Source organism: Sceloporus occidentalis, unplaced genomic scaffold (genome assembly GCF_023333645.1).
Source record: "Sceloporus occidentalis isolate IW3139 unplaced genomic scaffold, rSceOcc1.0.p SCAF_1, whole genome shotgun sequence".
NCBI classification, from domain to species: Eukaryota; Metazoa; Chordata; class Lepidosauria; order Squamata; family Phrynosomatidae; genus Sceloporus; species Sceloporus occidentalis.
The window spans coordinates 90565150-90592403 of record NW_028316981.1 but is presented as its reverse complement, the minus strand read 5'-3'; the positions used below and the strand labels follow the sequence as shown (position 1 = coordinate 90592403).

At 40.3% G+C, this 27254-nt stretch overlaps 1 protein-coding gene across 1 annotated transcript in view; it reads right to left on the bottom strand.

The window, feature by feature from the left end:
* LOC149321798 (macrophage colony-stimulating factor 1 receptor-like) overlaps window positions 1-27254 on the bottom strand; it is a 53081-nt gene that overhangs the window by 16394 nt on the left and 9433 nt on the right. Inside the window, exons 2-16 of the mRNA XM_089528708.1 lie at window positions 24076-24327; window positions 23060-23335; window positions 21825-21964; window positions 20171-20330; window positions 17941-18130; window positions 16659-16774; window positions 15759-15876; window positions 13857-14050; window positions 12793-12902; window positions 10677-10803; window positions 10030-10134; window positions 8657-8767; window positions 6394-6559; window positions 2624-2706; window positions 760-863 (exon numbers count right to left, since the gene is read on the bottom strand). Of these exons, the coding sequence (XP_089384834.1) occupies window positions 760-863; window positions 2624-2706; window positions 6394-6559; window positions 8657-8767; window positions 10030-10134; window positions 10677-10803; window positions 12793-12902; window positions 13857-14050; window positions 15759-15876; window positions 16659-16774; window positions 17941-18130; window positions 20171-20330; window positions 21825-21964; window positions 23060-23335; window positions 24076-24327 (2252 nt within the window). The remainder of the gene's footprint in view (window positions 1-759; window positions 864-2623; window positions 2707-6393; window positions 6560-8656; window positions 8768-10029; window positions 10135-10676; window positions 10804-12792; window positions 12903-13856; window positions 14051-15758; window positions 15877-16658; window positions 16775-17940; window positions 18131-20170; window positions 20331-21824; window positions 21965-23059; window positions 23336-24075; window positions 24328-27254) is intronic.

Sequence of the window (27254 nt, the reverse complement as noted above, 5' to 3'; positions counted from 1 at the left end):
TAAAAAGTATTCCATCTCTATGACACATGCATGACAAATGCCCTAATTCCCCTCAAGCCAACAGATCAAGCTGGGCTCTGTGTAAACAGCCCCATTGAAAGGTAGGTACTCTAGTTACAGTGATGTTAGTCAAGACACTAAGCTGGATTTAGTATTCCCTGCTTTCCCTTCCTTGTCCATAGCTATCCTAGTGCTATTGCAGCTCTATGACTGATGTCATGTTCTAATAGTCCTCAATTGCTGCATGTGTGCCGAATTTTAACTTAGTCTTTAGTTCAGGATGAAATACAGTATAACACCCAAATTGGTGGAACCATTACCAGTGGTTTCACTTACTCTGCCTGAAAAAATGTTCTCTTTAGGCATTTTATAGATCCTCCAGTGCAATTCTATGGTATACTTCTAGGAGAATTTGACCGTAAAGTCATGCTCAAGAACCTAGAAATGCCCAGAGAGATGTTCTGTCCAGGAATCTCTAAGGCCTCCAGAACAAATCTATGGTCAACATCTGCTGGAAATCATGCATTTTAATATGGTTCACTATTATTCACTGTTTTGTGTTTCCATGGTAAGTTTGGGAACATATCTCCCACAGATACAGGGTTGTGCTATAATAGTTTTCTATGCAGTAATTTTACCTCAGTTCCTGCACACAGAACTGAATCCTACTTATCACAGCTTGACTGCTTTTTAGTCCAGCTGGTCCTGGAACTATTTTTCTAAAAGGAATGTTGTTATTGGGGTGAGGGGCATACTCACATTTTTTGATGCAAGGAATGCCATTCCCTGAGCCACTTGGTTGGAGAACTGCAACAGGTCATGGAGGCTAAGAGGCTGTCTGTTTGCAGTTTCTTCTCCTGACACTATGGTAAGGTAAGACAGACAAAAAGGTGAAGTGATTATTATGAATGAATAACATTTGGAAATTAAAAAAAGAAAAGAAAGGGGTGGTTATATGTCTCTCTGTGTGGACAATTGGTATACTTGACATAAATCACCAAGTAGGTGGCTTTTTATAAAACACCTGAGCATTTTCAAAAGGAATGTTTATGGAATGGTTGGGGATGATCTGGTTGAACTCTGGGATACGGCACACACAAATACACATATAGAGAGATAATTTGAATTAACTGAATAGAGATATCCTTAGGCAAAATATGAGAAGGAAGTTAAAAATTATGATAACTGGAAAACAGTTGAAGCCTGTTTTTTGTTTTGTTTTTCCCCTCAGATGGCACTAAAGTAAGAAAAAGTGCAATGGAATGGGAGTGGATGTTGGATGAAGAGGCAGGGAGACTTCCAATGTTTACCATATTCACAGCAAGTTCTTAATGCTGCACCCTCCCAGGTGTCACTTACTCAACCCAAAAAGTCTTTAATTTTCATGATCTTGGGAGGAAAAAAGAGGAAAAACTATAAGGAACCACTGGCATCTTCACCCAGAGGCATCACTGAGAGGTGCAGGGGGTGCGGCCCACACCAAGAGACACCCTAAAGGGGAGACAACACTAGCTCTCCCCAAACATCTGCCTTTGGGCAGAAACAAGAGGTAGTGTTCATCTGCCTCTCTTTAAAATGCCAAAGAAATGGTGTGAGTGGGGTGAGGCTCAGTCTGAGGAGAAAGGAGAGACTCAGGATTTATTTATTTATTTGAGTTGTAAACATTTTAAATTCTTTTAAATTCTGTAAACTATGTAAATGTCAAGGCATTTAGTTTGTGTAATTTAAACGTATAATTTTAATTCTGCTAGTTGTTTATGTAACTATTACCATTACATTCAGTGATATACAGAAATGATGATTTATGAGTAACATTAGTACAAAAAACATCACTAAGGATTCTGTATGGTGTGGCGGGGGAGGAGGTCAATGGGGAGTGGTGACAGCATGAGTTACTGCACCAGATGACACCAACTCTAGTAACACCACTGGCTCCATGAATTTGTTTGACTTTCTTTTTAAAGCCATCCAAGTTGGAGACTATTGCTATGTATATCTTGTGGTACCACATGTCATTGAGCCTTATCACACAGGAAAACAAAATGGAAATGGAGCTGGAGGGTAACAGCTTTCTCACTGCCTTACCACATGATGTTATAGTGTTTCAGTTCTCTTCCTGCAGGAGACATTCATCAAAGCACAACTTTTACCTAGCTGGAAAAATCCATTCAGCAAAAGACTTGCTTTGATGCCATCTCCCATGGGAAGAGAACTGAAGAGCTATGAATGTCATGTGGTAAGACACAGAGCCGCTACTTTCTGGCTCCATTTCTGCTTTGTTTTCTCATGTGTTAAGGCTCTTGGTTTAACTCTTCAGTTTTGGACAGATCTGCATTCACATCCCTCATTCAGCCACACAACATTTGATAGATTTGAGGCCAATTAAGATCTCACAATGTAGGTTTACCTCACAGGACTTGGAAGAGGTTAAATATGGACTTACACATGGTATACAGAGTTCTGTTTAAGATGTGTGTGTGTGTGGGGGGGGGGGGTTAGGGGGATATAATAAACTGCCATCACACCAGAACAGTAGCAATAATTCTACACAGGAAAAGCTTCTAGAACAAGAGGGTGCTCCTTCCTGAAGTACTCCTATTGCTTCTGGAAGTGATCCTTTTACCTTTGATGTGCACAGAGCTTGATGCTATCATAGATCTCATCTCCAAATAGCTGTCTGTACATTGGCCTCCAAACCCACTGTTACTGAATAAGAAAAGAGAAAAAAATGTATCCAATACTGTTCTCTGTCTCCAAGTTGCTATAGAACATATATTCTTTAAAGCCTTATAGGCATTTGGTTCATGTAAGAAAGTAATGTTGAGGCCAGCTTACAATCATCAGTTTTGCTTTAGCAAGGGGTGGGAAAAATGTGGCCCATGGGACTCTTGATGCAGTCTGCATCCCACCACTTTTTGTATTCACTTTGAAAGGGTCCCTGTGACCTCTAGGAGGCTTGGGGAATTTCTTAATGTTTTCCCCTCTAAGATGCTTCAGGTGTAGGGTGGAGCTCCTCCCCGCAAAAACAAGAAGTATTTGTGTACTTTCTGTTTTGAACCTCCCCTCCAGCCTAAAATAGTTTAGGGGTGAAAATATGATAAAAGTGCACCCTACACAGTCTATAAGGTATTAGGGCCCCTTTAAAGTAAAATAAAAAAAGTCAAGGGTATAGGGAGAGGCATAGGTGCAGTCTTAGGACCTTATCACACAGAGGCACTTAGTAAAACGTTGCTGAACTGTTTGTTGCAAAAGTGCGAAGGTGGGATCATCCGTCACACTTCTAAAACGTAATTGAGGCTTCCTGCTTTCTTCCGTCAACAAAGCGTTTGCGGGGAAACAATTTTTTGAATAATGGGACATCCTGCTATTTAAAAAAAATTGCTTCTCCGTGGATGGTCTGTCAACAGAAAGAAAGCAGGAAGCCTCAATTATGTTTTAGAAGCGTGATGGATGACCATCTTCACACTTCTGCAACAATTCAGCAATGTTTTAACCATGTAAGTGCCTCTGTATGATAAGGGCCTTAGAAGATCCTGGGGCAGCATGTGTGGCCCTCACCCTTCTGTATGTTGCCTTCCTCTGCTTTAGATACATCACTGAACATGTGAATCCATCTAGTCAATTAAGCATCCTGCTTAAACCTATGAATACATAGGTTAAATAGGGGGGGACATTCCATTATCAAATACTTTCTCAGCATTCATTAAAAACAACAGAATGATGAAGTATTTTTACACTGTATTTCAGTTAAGGCTGTTAAGCACTGTGCTATTTCAATTACTGCACATTGTATGCTTTATGAATTTTTAAGAACCACTAAGGGATGAAAGTTCTTGGAACAATAATCTGTTATGGAGGTCTTGCCTGGCTGCTTTGCAGGCTCTTTCAACTCCACTATAAAGAGTTCTGCTGGAGGATATGTGCAAACCAATCATCCCATTATTTTTTACATATGCCTGGCATATCATAACTTAACCAAGTACCACTGGAACTTTTGTGAATTTGAGTCAAGTTATGAAGCATAAGTCTTGGCTCAGTGTGTTTTTCTTTCTGAAAGGGGCCCACACTCCATGTCAGAGTTAGAAAGTGCTGTTGCCCTTTGGATGTTGGTGAACTGCATCTCCCAGCAAAATCAAAGGTGAGGAATGCTGTGAGTTGCAGTCCAAAAACATCTGAATTTTACAATAATTGAAAATGGATATGGGCAAGCCTTGCCAAAGTGTTTTTTTGTGGGTTTTTTGTGCTATGTGGCCATGTTTTAGAAGAGTTTATTCCTGATATTTCACCGGCACCAAAGTCCCCATAATGGACACCATGGCACTCACCCAACAAATTGTTCTGGAAGACATCACAGCCCTTTTCAAACATTGCCTCACCACCAGCTACTTCCAGTGGGACAATGGATTCTATGAGCAGAGAGATGGGGGTAGCCATGGGAAGCCCTCTAAGCCCTGTGATAGCTAACTTTTGCATGGAATGCTTTTAAAAGCAAGCCCTGGAAACAGCACCCAAAAAGCCCACAACATGGTTCTGATATGTGGATGACACTTTCACCATCTGGAGCCACAGAAAAGAAGATCTGACTGTGTTTCTGAACCATCCACATGGACATCCAATTCATGATGGAAAAAGAAAAGGAAGGACATTGCCATTCTTGGATGTCCTGGTCATCTGCAAACCAAACAAACGTTTGGGCCACACAGTATACAGAAAACCTACACACATGGACAGATACCTATACAAAAACTCCAACCATCAGCCAGGACAAAAAAGAAGCACAATAAAAACATTGGTAGACTGGGCAAAAAGGATTTGTGAACCCCACTTCCTGGAAGATGAATTGAAGCACTTAGAATAAGCTCTACAGGCTAATGGTTACTCCAGGTCAGACATCAGAAAGGCTGCCAGACCCAGAAAAACCCATAGGAGTGAAGACAACCACCCAAAGGAAAGGTATTTTTTACCATACATCAAAGGAGTCACCGACAGAATAGGAAAACGGGTGAGGAAAAACAACTTCCAAATGGTTTACAAACCAACCAAGAAAATCCAGTAAATGATGCACTCAGCGAAGGACAGGAGGGACCCTCTGTGGCCACAGGAGTTTACGCATACCATGCAGCTGCAGACAAGTCTACATAGGAATCACCAAATGCAGGGTGCAAACACGAATCAAGGAACATGAGAGAGAGAGAGAGAGACACTACAGACTGAGTCATTCAGAAAAAAACAACAGTAGCAGAACATGTTATAAACCATCCTGGGCATAAAATTCTGTTTGAAAACACTGAAATTCTGGACCATGCCAACAAATATCACATCAGAATGCACAGGGAAGCCATTAAAATCCACAAACACCTAGACAACTTCAACAGGAAAGAAGTAACCCTTAAAGTGAGCAAAGTTTGGCTACCAGTCCTGAAAAACACCAAAATCAAGACCCAGCAAAATGCAAATGAAAACCACCCAGGATCAGGGTTTTTCCCAGCAGACAATGGAACACTGATTAAAAAGACACAAAACCTCCTTGCATATCCTCCACCCTGAGGCCTTGCCATTCAACAAGAGAACAATACACAGATTAACATGTAAATCACTCCTCCCAATCTAGAGTCACACAGTACATATATACCCCCCTCACTTCCATGCCAGCATTCTCCGAAGATGCCAGCGAAACATCAGGAATAAACTCTTCTAGGACATGGCCACATAGTCTGAAAAACCCACAAATAACTATGTATGTCAGCCATGAAAGCCTTCAGCTTCACCTTGCCAAAGTGATTTAGATAGTCAAAAAATGTAGCCAACACATCAAGAACATCATTGGTTGTCCTGGGCCACATGAGATAAATGCAGCCAAGACTGAAAAGGAGTGCTAGGCACTCTAGCACCAGCCTTGGAGAGGACAAGCATTAATCTTATTGTCTATTGCTGGCAAGCACTCTCCTACTTGCCCTAATTCTTTACATGTTTACATGAAGTGTCCTCTGGCTTCTCAAGAAGACAGAAACAGCTTGCTTAGGAAAGAAGGTGCTGGGGAATGTATGTACCAGGCTTCTCCATCTTGTAGTCATGCTTTTGGCCAGCTTCTTCCATGCCATAAAGCTGTAAGTTAGAATGCCCCACAGGACCCATGTCCGTGCTAGCTGATTTCTAAAATGGAAAGTCCAGATCATACCTCCTAGAAAATAAAAACTTAAATCCCACCACCTCTCATATATGAGGTGATATGTGCTTCCCATCTCACTACATATGTGAGTGGATGGATTGGTGAGTGTGAATAATGGAAAAATAATGAACAGAATCCTTAACCAGTGCTACATTGGGAATGTGGACCTAATTCATTTAAATTTTACATCCCTGTAACAGCTGATGAGTGGCTTGGATTATTACCTTTGGAGGTATTTCTTTCCAAGGTAGACGTTTTTATAGTCAGCTGATGTACTATCAAGGGAAGACTCTAAGGTTAAATCCTGGATTATGAGGCATTCTGCTTTCTTTCGCAGGAAATTCAGCAAGTCCCCATAAGGGCAATACTCGGTAATGACAAAGACAGGGCCTAGAAAACAGAAAATAAACATTACCAGAAAATGCCCTCAGTTTATGTTATTAATCTTTAGTTCTGTTCAGTCTGGCATGCCTATCTGATGATTTATCCTTGATAATTTGAAAGACCAAACTTGCATGTACTTCACATATTACTTTCCTTGAGGTATCCTTCCCCCCCCCCGCCCCCAGTAAAACCTCAAAAGGGTCCAAAGTTGAATGAAGAAATGATGGAATGACTGCTTAATTCTTTGTCTCTCACCTTCCCTGCTCCTCAGAAATCATGTATTAGTTACAGAGCCTTTTCTTCCTCAAGTGTAAAAACAGTATGGATAGAGAAATAATATATATAAGTATATCCCTATCCATGTTGCTAGCTAGCTATTTGTGCATCAGAAAGGGAAAGTGGAAAGTGCCATTCCTCAGACTTTCAGCTAACAAAAACTGTTCGGAGGGGAGACCATAATGCAAGGAGTGGAAGCCTTACTAAATTGAAATGTATAGCCTGATCATCAAAGGCAAGGTACACAAGCAATAGAATTATGTGATGCAGTTCCTGCTGGACTGGGGATTTTGGATTGCTCTTTCTTTTAAAATGACCCCATGCTGACAGAAAACCATCATTACTAGGACAAGATTAGGCAAGAACACCTGACATGCTAATCAGGAGCCCTTTTACATGACACAGTTATAGCACTATGGTTCCACTTTAACTATCATAGTTGAATCCTATGGAATCCTGGGATTTGTGGTTTGGACAATGGCACTGGAAGATATCTCTGGTTCAAAATTCTAAATGTCTCTCAGTCAGCTGCCAATCCCAGGATTACACAGGGCAGAACCATGGCAGTTAAAGTGGAATAATAGCACTATAATTTTTGCAGTGTCAAAAACAAAACAGCTTCATTTATATACTGCTTCATACTGAACTAACAGTGTCTAAGCAGTTTACAACTGTAAGCTAATTGCCCTCAACAATCTGGGTACTCATTTTAGCAACCTCGGAAGGATGCCTGAGTCAAGCTTGAGCCCTTTTGCTGGTACTGAACTCACAACTTTATGGTTTTGAATGAGTGGCTGCAGTACAGCATTTAACCACTGCACCACCAGGACTCCAAAAAGCTCCAGGACTGTCCTATAATAAGCAGCATGTAGGATGAGCAGTGATTTTTATATTTCTCTCCCCGCCCAATTTTACCTTTCCTTAATGTTTATGTCTCATGTTTATAGTATTATAGCGCAGAATGATGCCACCTCAAATATAGTCATGCACTACTGATCTTCATATAGAAGGGATGATAATTAACATGGAAATTTTTCAAAAGTTGTACTTTCAAACTAATTGGTCCAAATAATTTTATGTGGTTAGTACCCAACAATCTATAGAACTTGGAAAAACAAGTTAAATACATTTACTGTTTTCCCCCACCCTGGCCCAGTTCAAATACTCACTAACAAGAGAGTGGAGTTGGGCACCATTGTTAGCTTGCTGCTTAGAGCTGGAACCCAATTGACTCACTTCTAAGGCTGGCCCCGATGCTAGATTTTATTTCTTTATTTCTTTTGTATTTTTTCCCATAAGTTATTTCCTGCCAAGGGAATATTCTCCTAATTACAGTCCAGTAGTGATACAGTAAGTCTAGAAAAAATGGCCTCACGGGATTCTGCCTGTTCTCTAATTCAGCTTACAGATGCTGAATAGTATATATGGAATCAGAAACAGGGTAGGAAAAAGAAGACAGAGAAAATTGGTGCAGCTGGACAGAACAAAAAGTGATTTATCTTTTTTGGTCACAGAAGATCTACCTCATCCCACTCCACTGAAATATCTAAGCTCTTTCAAACTCAAGTTTGTTCTCACTTGGGGCTGGCCACTCTAAATATCTGGTCCACTATCATTTCCTGTACATCTTAGGGCGTTTTTAGCCAGTTGGTGGTTTGGTATTTTCAAAGGAAAAAATAATAATCTGGTGGTGTCCATGATCTGCATGACTTCAGAAGCTATCACACATCTCTTAGGTAGCAAAAAAAAAAAAAAAAAAAAAGGGGGGGGGAATCAGGAGAAACAGCATGGAAGTGTTGAGGAATTTAGTGGCTGCCAGCTTGTTACCTCCATGGGTGCATGCTCCCAACAGGTTCACGATGTTCTCATGATGACCTAAGTGACTCATGATCTTCAGTTCCGACATGAGTGCTTCTTGTTCATCAGTATGTGCTGTTGCTGAAACCAGAAGAGAGATTGCGGTTTGTAATGCAGTCTCAATGGTAGATGCTGGTGAGTCCCAAATCTGAACAGTGGAATGAACATATGATTTGCAAGTTCTATACCTTGAGAGAACTGTAATACCTTTTAGGGTCACACAGAAGAGAGTTATTGGGTTTTTTCTGAGAATTATGGCTCTTCCTGTCACAGTCATGGAGAATGAACCTAATAATGCTTAAGCCAAACTTTAAAGAAATAGGAGCTCTGTGGCTCAAAATGATGTCGTTCTAAATAAGCACAGGATAGTTTCTGCTCAGTTAAGATGTTTATAATGAGCAGTTTTCCCTTCACCACCTTAGCAATGCTGCAGGCAATTGACTTTGGTGTGCCAATAGAATTTAGCTATGCAATGACCCACTAGCATCCTGTTAGTAGCATTTGTTGTTATTGTTATGTACCTTCAAGTCATTTCCGACTTATGACAACCCTAAGGTGAACCTATTGTGGGGTTTTCTTGGCAAGTTTATTATTGCCCTCCCCTGAAGCTGAGAGAATGTGACTTGCCCAAGGTCACCCAGTGGGTTTCATGGCTGATTTGGGAATTAAACTGTGGTCTTCTTGGCATTAACCTTAAACCTGCATTTGTTTATTTTTGCTTTCTGCAGAGATTAGTATTTCCTTCCTTTTCTGCAGTGACCAATGCTCCCCCGCCAGACTGCTGAACTGCTGAAGCTGCTCTACCACTCTCACAACCATTCATGCCTGGAGGAGAGTGGGGGAGAGGACTGCAGAGATATTTGGCTATGTCCTTGGAGCCAAATGTGAAATGATTACATAAGCCATTGCGACCTTTGGACACCCCTGACAGACCTCAGTGGAGGATGTAATAATTTCACATCTGGCTACAGAAACACAGACAGATGTTTTTGTAACTCCCCTGCCTCTAGATATGAATGGCTGTGAATGGGAGGTTTCAGCTGCTCTAGAGTGGGACAATGGATCGGGACAGTAGCATAATGCAGTGGGATAACACAATGAGACAGTAGCATAAGTACTGTGCTACAATGAACCATGCAGGATTGCAGCCATTGTGTGAAATCCCCAACCTTTGGTGTTGTAGATCCCTGGTGCTGGACACCCCTTGCTTTGGATTTTATAAGAGAAAAAATAGAGTATGAATTTCTTTTAAAAATTCTATACACCTCTTTTCATATTTCTTATATCTTTTACTTTAACCCTCTCCTGTTCATAGAAGTCGTTTCAACCATCCTGCCACTTACATTTCAGCATTTTCACAGCCACCTTCAAGACAGAATCTTCCTTGCCCAATCCAAAAGCTGTAGCTTCCACCACTTTCCCAAAAGCTCCTGCTCCTAGGATCTTTCCTGTGAAAACCAATACAAGACTTTGAAGCACAACAGAGTCTTTGGAGGAAGATTTTTCAACATTTATTCAATGATGTATATGCTTGTGCATATGTGTGCATGCATGGGTATGCATGCCTTCAGGGAGTTATGGATTTTCTGCTATTAGCTTGAAGCCAAGAGTTAGATTTTATTTCAAACCAATTTGTTGATCCTGCTCAAATTTAAGCATAATCCCAAGAACTGCAACAAAAATTGTTCAATCCTACACTAAAGCAAGAGGGTGGAATTTTAAGAGGGTAGTATTATTTCAGTAATTCGGACTTCCAGCAAATATGAAAGGACATGATGATGGGATTGCTTCTCACCCAACCAAATGATGTGGAAACTGGAGAGCATCTATTGGAATCCATAGATGAAAATGAAGCCGGGGGGATGCCTGACATTTTGGTCTGTATGCACTCTAGAGCCTTCTTCAGGGGCTATTTAAAATCAAAGTCCAGAAATTTCTGGACGAGGAACTCTCAAATCATTTACTGGACAAGTGAAAAACACTTTCTTACCAAACTGCAAATTGTTTCTGGGAAACTCCCATTTCTCATCATATGGAAGCTGTGTAGGATCTATAAAGATGTAGTTGTTTCCTTCACAGGCTTCTATGATTTTCCAATGGACTTGGTACTTTGGCTTCTGTAAGGGAAAAGAAGTATTCATTTCCCCCCATGGTTAAGCAGAGCTAATGGCTACTGGTGCGGTCCTATCTAATCTACAGGGATGTTAGGGTCCAGTCCTAGGCATGTTACTTGTAGGTCTCACTGAATTTCTTGCCTCCAATCAAACATGCATAAGAATGGGCTGTTAAACCCACCAGAGCTGACTTCATAGATGTTGGGAATTATAACATAAACCCCTGCCCATATTTAGGTTTGTGGAGATACTTGAATTGACTAGTTGAAGTCTTCGTGCTGAAATCAAACTCATCACAAATGGATTAAAGACACCCATATCAAATCTGGATAGGTGCTTAAAAATAGGTCTGTCACCAAAGAAGAAACAATTCATTATTCCAAAGAAGACAAAAGGGAACTTTGTTCTGCATAAAACTGCACATGTAAATTTACATATATAGGGGGAAATTTAGAAATATTTATAATAATTTAAATACAAAAACAATGCATCTCACCATAAGGGAGGAAAAGAAGCCAGCAGTGACCAGGAGACCTGTATGCCTTCTCAGTCTGCTATCTAGGTGCTGCTACTGGCTGATGGGAAACTTCAAGAGCCCTGCTCTCTCTTCTTTCTTATACTTTAGCTTTAAACTAGACCTCGAAAGTCCTTCAGACAGACAACTGTCTCTCATAATGTAAGGCATTCTTAATTGTACAGTCAGCCCTCTATATCCATGGATTCTATATCCATGGATTCAAGCATCTATGGCTTAATATTTTTTTTTTTTTAAAAAGGTATAAATTCCAGACAGCAAAGGTTGATTTTGCCATTTTATATAAGGGACAAAATGTTACTATGCCATTGTATTTAATGGGAGTTGAGCATCCACAGATTTTGGTATCCATTGAGGGTCCTTGAACCAAACCCCACTGGATAACAAGGGCCCACTGTACTTATATTTAATAATGAATGTAAGTAATAACATTAAGTCTCTTTTTCCCCACAGGGTTTACTTCCTTTCTTTCTGAGATTCTGAGGCCCTGCACTAAGCTTCGCCTGCCATGTGGTAAAACTTTCCAACCCATGGGTGCTTCGGGGTGGATGACTCCTCAACCTAGCTCTTCCAGAAGCCATTGTGTGATCTCTCTTCTTCCTCTGTTTACCAGGTGCTATGCGCCATTAACATTCTGTGAATGGGGCAGGGCAATTGCAGAACAGAAGCACTAAATGCACAAAAAGGAAACAAAGAGGAATACAAGTGCTTGCAATTGCTGGAATAGCACAGGGTCACCTGTGAATTTTCTGTAGCTCTATGACAGTGGGACAGCAGAACACTTTCACTCAAACCTTCTCCCCTCCACCCTTTGTAGAAGAAATTCCCAATTGTTCTTTCCTTCAGCCCATACCTGTGGATGCATTATCACAATGAGAAGAAACTCACAGACCATATGTCTCCCTCTGGAAAATTCCAGGCCCTGAGAAATGGCTACCATGGTAAAGCAGCAGGGGAAAGGAGGGAACTGCAAAAAAATGGACTTTTCTGGTCTACTGTCTCACATGTTGGCAGAATCAATATTGGAACTTGGATAATTAATCTTTGGAGCAACAAGCTCTGCAAGTGTGTGCCTATTTACAGACAGTTGAAGAATGATAATAAAAGGAGATTCTTTCACAGTATGGAGTTTCCGGAAGGATGAGATGGATTCCAAGGTAATTCAAGGGACAGTTAAAATAGGGGAGGACAACCATGGTACACATTAAGTGGACCATAAGGAGAGTATCAAACTGTCTTTCTCAGCTTCAGGAACAAGTTTCTGGCTACTTTCGGTATTAACTAGGAATGAGAAATGCTATGGGTCTCCAGATGTTGCAAGACTGAAATTACGATCAGGTTTCATTCTTTGCCATTAGTTATACTGGCTCTGGCTGCAGGGAGCTACAGTTCAACAAGTTCTGTGGGAGGCCTGTATATTTCCCAGCCCTACTCTAGAGAATGCACATGAGTCTGACCTGTTTATATTTGTAGACTAATACGATGACACACAGAAAGAGGAAACCTATTGCTCCTGCAAAGCCTCCAAAGGCTGGTCTGGAGAGAATGGCCAGGCTCTCACGTTGGACTGGAAAAACAAAAGGTAGAATTAAAAAATCATTTGCAGGTTGACCATTTATTCCTATCAGGTTCCCTAGCCTATTTGTTGGATTAGGATAAATAAATAAATGTTCTTAAAAGAATAGCAGATACTATTTTTCCCCTACTGTACAATGAATTCAGTTTTCTCTCAATGCTGATTCAATCTGTCCTGCAGTCAACTCACCTGCAGCTCCAGGAGACTGCTTGAAGTTCAGTATGAACTTCACAAATTAAACCAGCTTTCTCAACCAGGTTTCTTCCAGATGTTTTGCACAAGAGTTCCCATTATTCATAATCTTTGGGGAGGCTGTTGGGGATGGTGAGGTTGGTAGTCTAGCAACCACACACTTTCCCTCTCTTAAAAAAAGAATGCTCCACTCCAATAAAATTGTGAAACGGCCCCAAAGATTGAACTCAGGGGTGTGGATTTACTGAATGAAACAGAATGAATAAACTCCATTCATGTTATGAATGTTAATTTAAAAATAAAATCAGGTGAAGCAAATAAGCTCCAAATAAACCACCCTTTGCTTCTAATTAATTTTTGTTCCTCTTTACAATTGGTCTTAATGGAAGACTTCCCTGTTGCCTACAGCTTCAGTGTTTTCCATGCAGATTTTTTTTTTCAGGCATGCTATTACTACCACTGCATTTGAATTAAAAATGTCAAATTTATAGGACACAGAGCTCTTTATGAGTCTCCTGGGGGCATGAAAAAATGAAACAAACTGGAAAAGATTTAGAACAATTACTGGATGATACATGAATAATGAAAGGGATGAAATTCAATCAGAAGAGGTATTGATTGTCTGTATGCATCTTTATTCAAATAGAAACACTCTTTCTGTTAGTATAAATGCAGCCACAGTTAATATTTAATGAGTAATCTCTAAGTAAGAAGCTAATTTTTTGCAAATGAAATGTTTGGAATTTACCTCACCTTTAACAACACGAACTAAAGATCCAAAGCTAGATTCGTTTCCTGCACTATTAATTGCCAAGCAGCAAAATATCATGTTGCCTTCCATCTCCTTAACTTGAAGGATACTAAACAATGACACTCTTCCAAAAGGAGATTCACTTATAATTTCTGGGCTGGTGCCATTAATGAACAGCATTTCATCTTGACTGCATCTGTGAAACAACCAAAGAAGACAATAGATGTTAATATGCCAGTAGAATCTCCTGTACTTTATTGATACAATGTTCCATTTGTGGACTGTTTCATTCTCTTCCTCAGATTGGTCACATGTGCTGGGACAGAGTGTGTGTTTACACTGGCCAAAAAACATGCATTCACCTCATAGTCACTGTGAATTGGGCACATGACATTTGTGATGATTCCACAGGAAATGTGGGACTTTTCAGCAAAAATTTGTTTTAAAATTTTCCTGCTTTTGCCTGGAAAATCTGGATAATTGTGAGTGTGCCCAATGCTCCAAGATGATGTTAGGGTCAAGCTGTTGGGGGGTGGGGGTGGAATTTCAGTGTGTGGAAGAAGCTGGTCAGGATGTGATACTGTTTGAATTTCAGATTCACTGATTTGCAGTCACAATTTTTTAGGTAGTGGTTGGTGTGCAGATAACTGCAGATCAGAATATCAGTAGATTAGTATTAGCACACCTCCAGTTACTAGGATGGCATGCATGATGGGAGGAAAAGGTAGAGCAGATACAGGTGTGTGGCTGAATAACTGTGAGGTATAGGGCAAGTGATCATTGTAGGCCTGCCCTTTTACACTGATGCGAGTTCTCTTGAAAGAAATGTGTGGCAGGTTATGCTGATCTTGTCATAGTGAGTGTGGCATTAAAAGAGTCACTGCAGACCAGAATAATGTACTGTGGCTGTGAGGTGAGTATAAGTTTTTCTGTCAGTGTAGAGATACCATAGTCATCCAACTGATAGGTGTCAACAAATGAAGCAGGGGACCAGCTTCATTGTGTGCTCAGACTGCAGCTCTTCTCGTCCATATCCTAGTGATAACAGAACTGGTAACAAGTGGTATCTCCTAGCACAGAGATGTACTGCTGTTATTCCTTACCTGCTCTATGGTCTAGCCACCTGCTCTAAGACTCTCAGTTTGAAATAAATCAGGAGCACTTTTTACTGGTGGGCTGTACAATTTGATTTTCCCATTCTTTCCAAACCCTATTTATTTGGTTGTTTGTTACTTTGATGTCCTATCTTTCCTTCAAGTGAGATGGTCAGCATATATATTTTTCTTCCTCCCTACTTCATCTGCACCAGCCCAGTAAGGTAGGTCAGGCTGAGGGAGAATGGTTGCCCAAGGTCATCCAAATCAGTTTCACAGCTCAGTGGAAACTTACAACTAGATATTCCAAGACCTAACCATCTAACTACTATTCCTTCAACAATAACGTAATATTGACTCATCATCATGATTGCACTGGGTATTTCTTGGTGACTAGAGACATTATTGACAATGCAAATGTATGTGCTTATTACATCTATACAGGTATAATAAATACATATTGCATATACAGTTGGCCCTTCTTATACATAGATTTTTATACATGGATTCAAGCATCCACGGTTTGAAAATATTAAAAAAAGTATAAATTTCAAATATCAAACCTTGATTTTTCATTTTTTTTAATAAGGGACACCATTTTGCTACGTCATTATATTTAATGGGACTTGAGCATCCACGGATTTTGTTATCCACGGGGGATCTTGGAACCAAACCCCAGCGTATAACAAGGGTCCACTGTACAAGATAAGAAGGCTGCAGTCCTTAAACATACATTTACCAAGAGGTAAATCTCAATGAACCAAACAGGCTGTACTTTACAAGTAGTGATGCATAGGACTGTTAACTCACCTGTCTGTACTCTGATTATTGGGTAATTTATACCACTCAATACGTGGAGCAGGATAACCACTGGCTTCACACCAAAGACTGTTGGAACTGTTGGGTTTCACCTTAACTTGAGGTGAGGCTGAAGAACAAATGGGGGAAAAACTACTAAGTACAATGAGTATATATATCCACCCATTTTATTTCAAACCCTACCTTGATGAACAACATTAAAAATCCATTATGAAATATAATGGCACTTGGCCTATGTAAAACAGGTTAACTTATCAATGTCTTGGTTGTGGTCTTTGGATTCTAGGTGTCATGTATCTGATCATTTCTTTATCCAGGTAAGAGCACAGTCAGCACTTTACTATATTGATTATTTTGGTCCCTTCTTGGAAAGTCACTGTATCCCTAGGTGTGGGACCAGTGGAAGAATCAAGTCTAATGTTTTTGCTCTTGTTAAAACAAAAGACTGTAATTTCCCTTTATTCACTTTAAAATAATCCTGAAGGCTGTCTTGAATTTATCTGAGGGACAGAACTCCATTAGAAATATTTTATAGGCATTATGATTCTGCAGTAACTCATTTGCTTACAGAAAGAACAAGTTCCTCCTAAGTTTTCACTGTGACTTCTTGAGTGAGGTTGAGTTTCCTAATGTTCTTTCTAAACTTTGAAGCGAACTAGACCTCAAAAGGGTAATTCATATTCCCTATAACTAATCCATTTCCACTCTCACAGTGAAATTTCCATTTCCCTTTTACCTAATCTAATTCCAACATATGTAGGTTAGGAAAATCACATACTGTGAGAAACATGTCTTCTACCACTTGGAGGATCACCTCTGCAAAAAATATGAAAAATGTATTGTCTAATTCAACCAAGATGTTGGAAGAATTTGAGTGGAGAGAGCACTTACTTTTCACGGAAATATTGAAAGTAATGGATGCACTGGCTGCACCATTACTGGCAAAGAATGTATACATTCCTCCATGTCTTTCCTTAATACCATTCAGTTTAAGCGTGTTGTTGTACCTTCCAAAAGAGAGAACAAATATACATTGTAAAGTCTATTCAGCAGTCATTGTAATACATGTTTGAATAGCTACCTCCCTGGCACTAAATAGGCTGTTGAGCTTGAAATGCACTGACAAACAAGTTCTGCCATGCATCAAGGTTATGGGAATTTGCAACCAGTCCACAAATCTGAGATTATATTAGTGGGAAAGTACCATCCAGGACTAATTGATGGAGAGAGTTTGGTACATTACTGTAGTTGACTGACTTGAGTTTGTCTATTGGAGTTCCAACTCCAAAAGGCCAATCAAATGAAATCGTTCCGATATGGAGTCCAAGTCAGCTCACAGAATTTACACAGGGCATAAATGAATGACACTTAATTCTTGCAAGTAAACAACTACAAATATGTGGGAAATCCAGATCCAAATCCCTGTTCAGCTAGGCAGTTTATGAAGGCCTTGAGCAAGTTCTTGTTGAAATCTTTCACATTACATGATAGTGTTTGAATATCAGTTTAACTGCCACGAGTCCATCCTAAGGAATCAGGATATTTATCATTTCAAGAGGCAATTATAATTTTCAGTCAGAGAGCTCTAGTGCCTCACCAAACTACAAATCCCAGAATTCCAAAGGATGCACCTATGGCAGTTGAAATGATAGTAAAGTGCTATGTGTAGTGTGAAAGAGACCTTAGTCTATCTTGTGCACAGGGACTGATGAAGCTCTGCTTCTGACAGAGGCAAAAGAAAACATGGGCCCATGACCACTTCACATACAGCTGTAACCTGGAGAGACATAGAAATGGAACAGCTGGATAATTTAGGGGGCTCTGGACAGGCTGTGGCATACATGGCTCTATCCTTCAACAAAGGGCATTCTGCAGAAACAGGAAACCAGCTGCCACCACTACCCTCTACCATCTGAGGCTTCATTCTGGCAACTGCTAGAGCTGGCTCTGATCATCTCAGAAGATTAATGCATGACAAACACAACAAATAGGTATTGGAGGATACAAAGAAGAAATGACATGGAGGCAAATCTCTGTCACTAACCATTTGCAAGAAATAGCTCTCCCTGGAGTTCTCAACTCCAGCCAAGTAAGGAGAATTGTATGCTCCTGTTTGCTAAAGCCATTGCTTGGGAAGTCCCTTAGGACAGAGCAGACAGCAACTGTTCCTTACCTGTTGTTGCCAGAAGTCATCTGGCCAATGTATGATGAATCCCTGGGATTTCCTGATGGATTCCTGTATGTCCATCCATATGTGGAAGGTCCAGGATATGCCTCAATATGAACCTGTAACTCCAGATTTGTATGCAGGCCTGGCTCCTGTATTTTATTCTGTACAGTGGACAAATGCATGTAACCACTCTCTGAAAAGAAAAGAAACATCTTGCATAGTGAAGAGGTTTTTGTTTTTTTGTTTTTTAAAAAAAGCCTTTCTTTTTATGGAAGAGGATGGAGATCTTCTGAGGTCTACCTGAATGAGGTTTGGTGCCTTTAAATCAAGGGCCCATTCACACTACAAAATTACAGCACTATGGTTCCACTTTAGCTCCCATGGTTCTGTCCTATGGAATCCTGGGGTTTGGAGTTTAGGGAGGTAAATTTAGAATTCTCAGAGCACTGCAGTGCCTCACTAAACTAGAAGTCCCAGGATTCCATAGCATTAGGTGGAATAACAGAACTTTAATTCTATAGTGTGAATGGGTCCCTGATTTGGGAGAAGATTAGGGACATAAAGAATAAAAATTCCTGTAACAAACAAGAGAAGGTGTCATGACAGTAACATCATAACAATGAAAAAAAGGCAAGGGTTCAGATTATCAAAAAAGTAAGGCAAATTCCACTATTTTTCATACACAGCAGCCATTGTGGCTGGTGGATTTCTGGGAGCCCAAGAAGTAACATTTCCCAGCTATAGAACTGCTGCAGCAGAAACTGATGCAGAGCTACTTACTGGCTCCATCTACATTGCATAAGTAATGCAGTTTGATATTGTTTTAACTGCCATGGCTGAATGCTATGGAATTCTGGGATTTGTAGCTTTGTGAGATATTGAGCTTTCTCTGTCAGAGTTCTGGTGCCACAACAAACTACAAATCCCAGGACTCCATAGGATGCAGCCATGACAGTTAAAGCAGTCTGCTTTAAAACTGCATTCATTCTGCAGTGTGATAGCAACCACTGTGTTCTTTTTACCTGTGCTTTCACCCCATTGACAAGTATGCAAATCTGTTCAAACACTTGTTTCCTGTAGTCACCTTTGAAACCACATATTTCAAAAGACTTTGTGTAAATATGTGCATCATCACTAGATGATGCCTTTTCTTTGAGCAGTAGTAATTTTACCACAGTGCTACTGTATGTCTGGAGAACTTTACCTAAAGGAGACCTTTATCTATAACAGGAAGAGCAAAGCTATATACTAGGGCTGCAGGAATGTGTGGCCTTGCTGGATTGCAGTTCCAATCATCCCAACATAGCTATGCTGGCTAGGGCTGATGAAACAGTAATCCACCCAGTGGGCACCTGTTCTCCCCTCACCCATACCTATCCTTGTTGTGTAGCTCAGATGCAGGTGAGGCATGTCATTAGATTACTAGGCTGTTAATGTTATTCAGAATTTAGCCATTAGATATGAGCCAAATTGGTAGCAATTTATCTCTACACTGATGTATTGGCCATTTATGGGAACAAACTGGGAAGAGCTGAAAATGCACATTCCAGAGCATAAATGTGCAGACATAGAATTAGGCTGCTCCTGACGGACCATACTGCTAGAAATGCTAGCTCCAAATGACTGGAAATATGGAAATTGAGGCCACTGTGTTGGTTTACAATCTATGTAATTTTTTTTAAGCTGTTTATGAAAAGGAATTATCATGATGAACCCAGTAAAAAGGTGACTAGAGAGAGTATTGCATTTAGTCTTAAAAATGCAAGTTGTTATATTGATTAACTAACAAGGACTTTAAAAGGAAAATATAATTTGTAATTATAGACTCTTGAGACCAGGGTCGCCATAAGTCAGAAACAACTTGAAGGCACACAACAACAACAACAACAACAACAACAACTACAACGAGAGAGAGGTAGCTGAATGTTGTTATCTCTCTATTCATTCACAGACACATTGCTGCTGCTTATTATATATTTCACAGGCTATATATACTTTTGTCCTCATCCTGACATTACTTCCCTTATTGGAAAACCAGGGAACTGAAAAAAATGGGTGATCTTCTCAAAGCCAGTCAAAATCTTGCTTGTTATTCTTCCCATGCATTTGAAAGCTTTATTGTGCCAAGCTAAGGATGACGATTCCATTAATACCCCAGTATAAATCCCAGTTTGGTTCTCCTGCCAGAGGGAACCTATGTGTGGTGGGGGTAATGGTGTGTAGAAAGGCTTACCTATTACCCTCAGGTATGCTGAAGAATTACTGGTTCCAGCAGAACTTTTCCCAATGCAAATATATTCTCCACTGTCGTGAAACTGCACTGCTGGGATGGATAGGATTTGCTCTGTGACGTAATTTATGGTATCATCACGTTCATATGTAGTCTTACTTACCTGGGGTCAGGAAAGATAAAAACAATATAGCATATTTGGAACAAAGCCCATTGTTTCAATTGTCCATCCTCGCTTTATTCTTCCAAACCATTTGGGCCCATCTGAGACCTTGGGAGAAGCTCAAGCCTTAAATAGGACACACACACACACTGCGATGTGCATTTACTTACACTTATGCCACTTTCTAAATCATTTTAGCAGAATATAAAACTACAGGCCTTTATATTTTTAGTGCTTTAATGAAATATTTCCATACTATTATTAATTTGTTGCTGTTTTATCATCCATCTTTACTAAAAATATATATTATAATATTGTGATTTGGGGGTTTTGAAAATGAAAATCAGTATAATGTCTTAAAGGATCTCATACTAGAAGAAAAGTGGGGTATAAATTCAATAATTAAAATAAATAAATAGACGACATCTGCCTGTCTGCCTGCTTGTCTAGCTAGCTAGCTATACAACCTGATATTGAAATCACCTGGAAAACAAATTTCAAAAGGGAAAAAGCAACTGTGTCATTGCTTCTTCTTATTTGTCTTTCAGGTAGAAACCTTGAAATGGATGAGGTTTATGCTGGAAGAACAGCTTAAAGACTGAAGCAAATGAATGAGTGATGTATTCAATTTACATGGGATGTGATATGGATAAAATTGTGGGCTTGGTTTCATAAAGAGGTATCCATCCATCCATCCATCGCTTTATTTATATCCTGTCTTTTTCCCAAGATGGGATACAAGCTAGGACTCAAAGAGGCTTATAAAAAGGTAGAGAATGCAATAAAACACATATAATTATGGCTTTGGCTCAGCCATAGCTAGACCTTCAAGGCTAGTGTACAACAATCTAGAAGTGAAACTCTTCCACACATTAGTGTGTGTGTCCAAATTCCACATCTCTTCCCTCCGCATCAGATAAAGCAAGTGAACATGTGTTCCAAGTCCTTTATTCCAAGTCTCAAGTCAAGTCTAAACACCTTGCAAAATATTTTCAACTTAAGCCTCAAATTGAGTGTCATGTTTGGGTGCCAACTTTAACAGAAAAAAGGAGGAAGGATGCATTTCTTAGAGGGGAACAGCAAATGTTGAGGTCTGCTCAGTAGCCAGTGCCCAGCAGAGCTTTAGAAGGATCCTTTTACCTCATGCTCATTGCCTAACACATTTGCTGTTCCCCTCCAAGGAATGCGATCTGAAGGGAGAAGCAGGAGATATAAATAAAAATTATTATTATTATTATTATTATTATTATTATTATTATGTGCCCCATGGTCTGGGAGTGGATCTTGCCTTCTATTCAAAGTGAATGGCGTCAGCAAGTTGGTTGCTAAAAATATGCAAGTTGTCAATCGTGTCAGTGTGTCATTTATTGCTAAGTTGAGTCCAAGTCAAGCCGTTGAAGCGACTTGAGTCCGACTTGAGTCCAAGTCAATCGACTTGAGTCTATATCATTGACGAACAGTGCCTCCTATTAAATATCACAGAAGATGACTTACATTTGCAGTGGGAGGATAGATCCAATCAGTCATATAATAGAAGGAAGGATAACTTAAGTTGCAGGAGATGCTGAAAGGTTCTCCTTGGATTCTCACATTATCTTTTTTTTCAATGGTCACAGATACAGGCTCGCTGATTGCTAAGAAGTAAAAAAAAGATCTGTTAATAACAAGGTAATAAAGAAACATATTTGGATATGGGAATCTGTCACCTTTCTTCATCTGTTATTTACCACAATAGGGGAAAAATCAAAAGATAATTTACTTTGTTTGTTACTAGCCTTTTTGTGATACTTTAACTTACCTTAGTTTCAGGTCGTCTGTATATATGGTGAACATCCTGATTTTTCATGCTGTGGACCACATTTTACCTTATTTTGACACAAGTCAAGATCTCATCATAGTTCTATCAATTATTTTGACACAAGTCAAGATCTTATCATAGTTATATCAATTTTGTACCACTTTAATTACAACGGATCTGACTCATCTGTTAAAGATATTGTTAGGTGAATATGATGAGATTTAACTTTTAACACTGCAGAGTGCTATCAAAATAACAGACACACAAACAGAAACAGAACAACAGGCCTAAAACGATGATGATGATGATGGTGATGATGATGATGATGATCATCATCATCATCATCATCACCATCATCTCTCAGTTTCACAGACTACCAGGTAATACTGACTGATATTTTGGGACTATCAGTGGTTTAGATTCTACCCAAGAAACTAGAAACCAGTGAAGTATTGTCCAATACTGTGACATGCAATTTGTGATTGTGCTATGATGAGCCTATCTATGATAATACCATAGGTATTTGTCAGGTATTTTGTCACTTTATAATTGCTTCCAGAGCATTTTTTGATGCTGGAACCCTTGTTGTTTTTGCTTCTCAGAGGTTTTATCTTAACATGCAAGTCTCAATATTTCTTAAATCTTTCTTTTTTGCCTTCAAATCTGCCTTCCTTCCCCCCAGGATTGCCATATGTATAAATCCAAAGTTGTTTTTTCTCTACCACAGTTATGACCGGCATATTAGGTTCTAACTGTATCAGTCTGAATCTTAAAGTTCTATAAGATTTTTGCTTCACCATTTTTTACATCAACATCCATCAATTTTTATCCTTTCCCCCAATTTTGGTACACACTTTTAACTTACAAAAGTTAAAAATTAGAAGCATTAACAAAGACTCAAGTAAAAATATAATAAAACATGCATATACACCTTTAACAACGAGGCCAATTCTTGGTGAATCCATCCACTGTCCTTGAACAAGGGCCCGACACCGGTATCGGCCTTTCTGAGTCATTTTTACTCTGTGGAAACGTATTCCCTTTTGAGCACTGAAAGAGAACTCTGAAGAGATTATTTGCTCTTCGCCTTTCATAAGGGTAATATTGCCTGTGAATCCTGGGTCAGTGATGAGGCACGGGAGCAATGCATCACCGCCTTCTATTGCTTCAATGTTCTCCTTGGGGAGACACCATGGTGTTTCAGGATCTGGAGGGGGAAAAAAGAAGGTTAGGGTGGAGGTTTTTTTTTGGGGGGGGCGCTACATGTGGCTGTTGTGTGGGTGTTTACTTGGAATTCACTGGCAGCCCTGTAACAAAATGATGGTGAGAAGAGACCCTGAGTTTACATATTGTCAACAAATTTAGTCAAGTTGTTCTTTGGTGGGATTACTCCTATGGAAAAAGGCATGTGCCTATCCAGCTGAATTAATTTCTCATCTGGTCAGAATAATGGCAAACTTGCCACAAGAATTTGCTGCAATTCAATAACTCTATGTGTGGCTAAATTTTGTACAGTAAAGCCCACTTCAAGCTTTCACTCCATGCTATTTACCTGTCCACTCTGTCCTTTGTTTCATACTGGCCCTACAACAGGTTTTCTGTAAAATATGTTTTCCCTGGTCTTTCATGTAATTAAGTGCCCAGCTAGTGGTTAACTAAAAGTACATACAGTACACGGTTTACACCAGAACTTTGAAAGTTACTTGCTTGGATGTTCTGGGAGCTGTAGTTCAAAATGTAATACTCCCATGCTTTTTGGCAGAAGAGGGAATCATGCAGCCCTGGATCAGCTACCCTAACTTGCATAGCCAATGGTTTGTAAATCTTGCAGTTGTGGTCCAACAATATTTGGAGGGGCGCATAGTTCCAGACTTGCTTTAGTCATGCATGATAAGTCATACTGAATATATTATTTATCTACTTATAGATACAGATATGTTTGATTACCTCTCACAATGAGATATACAGATGCAGTCTCCTCATTCGTCCTGTTGATGTAGGCACACTGGTAGTTTCCCATTTCCTTGCAAGAGGCCCTGGGTATATAGAGGGTGCCATTGTTGTACACTTCCACTTTAGCTTTATTTTCTATGCCAAACCATTCTATGGTGGCATTCCCAAAGCAAGTTAGGTTTACTGGGTCTCCTTTGGCCACAATCAGAGTGGTATGGTTAGGGCTGATGGTTGGAGATGCAGAGCCTTGAAAGAAGAAAAAGAGAGGAATCGATGTATTTTTTGGTAACTGTTCATTAGAGGAATATTTGCAGTAGCAAAATAAAGTAACCTTGTAAATCAAATCTAGGTACCCTGACTTCTCAGCTTAGTTACCTCCAGAGAAGAGTAGTGTGGATACTGTGGATGGCCAAAAAGACAAACAAATGAGTTCTTGAACAGATCAAGCCTGAACTCTCTTTGGAAGCTAGGGCTCATTACAGACGGGCATAAAGTACGGACTGGGTCCGTATTAGGGTTAGAAAGGGGCATCCCTTCCGGACGCTCCTAACCCTAATACGGACCGAGTCCATACAAAATGGCAGCGCCCGTTCCACACGGGGGCCGCCATCTTTACATAGCGGACGCGCTGCGTCCGCACATCGTGTGGCACATATGATGCTACGAGTGCGCCATTGGCGCCTCGCGGCGTCATATCTGCGCCGCAAAGAAGCGCCATTTTGGTGCTTCTTATTTGCAGCTCGGAGGAGCCTCGCAGTTTGGACGCTGGGGCTCCTCTGTGCTGTAAATGGCGGCGGCAGCAGACCACCCCTTCTGGGCAGTCTGTAATGCGCCTAGGATAACTAAACTGAGGAAGTTGTACTTTCTTCAGTGATGATGCAGCCTTGACATGGTTTCCCTCTGCATTCAGGGTGTGTGTTATCTAAACGCTATGCCCCAAATGCAGTGGGAAACCAGATCATTTGGCTTGGCTGTTTTGGGTCATAGACATAGTGGGCAGCCTAAATATAGTAAAGGCACCAGTTCCTCCTCTGATCTTGGAAGCTAAGCAGGGTCATCCCTGGTCAGTATTTTGATGGATGAATACCAGGTTCCATGAGCTATATTTTAGAGGAAGGAACTGGCAAACCTACGTCTGAGTATTCCTTGTCTAAGAAAACAAATAGATTTATTTTAGGGGGGAAAATAATCCCTCAGGTATTATTCCTAGTCCATGTGGGTGGTAACAGTACTTACTTAGGTTAATCACCCAACCGTATCTTTCCCTGGTATGCTTTAAAAAAATACATTTTACAACAATCCTGTCCAAAATATTTTTTGCTTGGAGAAACTGACATGAAAAACTGAAGCCAAATCTGCCACATCTAATCTCCATTTTAGGCCACATTTTATTCCATAGTCCTGTTAACCTGTCAGTTTTTTCTGAATGGAAAGAGCTGACCCAAGGGGTGTCATTTTCCCTGATTTTTTTTTTTACAAAGTACAGTCCTCCCTCGGACTTCGCAGGGATCTGTTCCACGGACCCCTGCGAATTCCAAATTTCGCGTATATTGAAGTCCCCTCCCCCTCCTTTCACTCCTTTCCCTCCCGATCGCTTCTTACCTCTGTCTTTAGCACCCTCCCCTGCCTAGATTTGCCCCCTGGGACCTAGCAGGGGGGCTTCCCTTAGTCCAGGGGGGCACTGAGCCAAGGGGCAGGGGCTGCTTGCCAGGGCCTGCAATTTTCTCCCTCCTGGCAAGCTGCCATTGCCAGCTCCCTTCCCACCGGGTGCATGCCCCATCCCCCTCAGCCACAGCCAATGGCTGCCTGCTTCTTTCCCTTCTCTTCCAGTCACCCTGAGAGAGAAAGTAAGGGTCCCCTCCGTTGCTCCCTCCATTTGCCCCATGGCCTTGGGGGTCGCTCAGAAGCTCAGAGATCACATACCATTTACTGGGATGAATAGTATCCTTGTATTGCAAATGTGGGATTTACATGGGGACTTCTTTGGTTACCATAGGATGCAGAATTAGTAAATAAGCCTTTGACAAGGTTCTTCATATGTTCTTAAGTATCAACATTTTTGAAATCCAGGAATAGAAGGTATAATTTAGGGGTTTAGACAAAGAACCTGAGATAATTCTCAGATGCATCTATGTTTAATTTTTATTATATGTCTCTGTGTTAGGAGGCACACTGACCTAAGGATTTATGGAGACCTAGATAAGACTAAAATAAATGCTAAAAGCTGATTCTGATTGGCCCACCCACCCACCTGGCTCTTCACATTTCCTCTTGCAATGGAGACAAATTGAGTTTCATTGCAAAAGCAGTCAAAGACCTTCCACTTCACCTCATGCTGTGTTCCTATTTACACTTCCTATCTGACTATCCAGGGATTGTTTCAAATGCATTCAATATTTTATCACTCCATAGTTAAAACTTTCTGGCCCTTTTGTCATCTCCATGAGAAAACTATCAAAGCCTTTGTTACATTCCGTGGTAACATCAAGCACCCCTCAAAGGTTTGAAGTAGGATATGAATACCCAGATATAGCCATTTTGTTCCCAGAACCTGTGTTCACAAACCCTATGTTCACAAACCAGGGCTTTGTTTAACAAACCAAGGTTCCACTCTCTCTGTGCAACCCTCACTGTCTGAGCCACTCTCCATTTTCTATGGACATATTTTCAGGACTGGTAATTATCACCCCTCTAATTCCCAGTTTTTCTCTATCCAACCTTCCACACCTTCCTTTACAATATCCTTCTTTGATTCCTAAGGTTGCATTGGCTTTATATGTTTGCATGCACCTTTGCACATTTCTAAATAAAATTCTTCTATTTACTGAACCATGAGTCTCTCTGCAGTTAGTTCTAGTATACACAGATGAAACGGTCCCTAAAGCTATCCTCCTCTCACAGGCCTCCTTTTGAGCTATAATCTCCTCACAATTTCAATTTTTGACATTGACACCCCCATATCCCTCCGCCTTTTAGGGTAACAGGAGACAGCAACTGACTGATCCATCTTTAGGCTTTGACTGTGTCAAAAAACAGCCAATTCTTTTGTGTTAAGTCAGCATCCACAACCATGAACAACATATTTTTAATAGGAAGATGGGGAAGTGAGAAATGAATCAGTGCCTCAGATATGCTGAGGAAAGCATTGAGAATAAAAACGTCTGTCGTGCCTT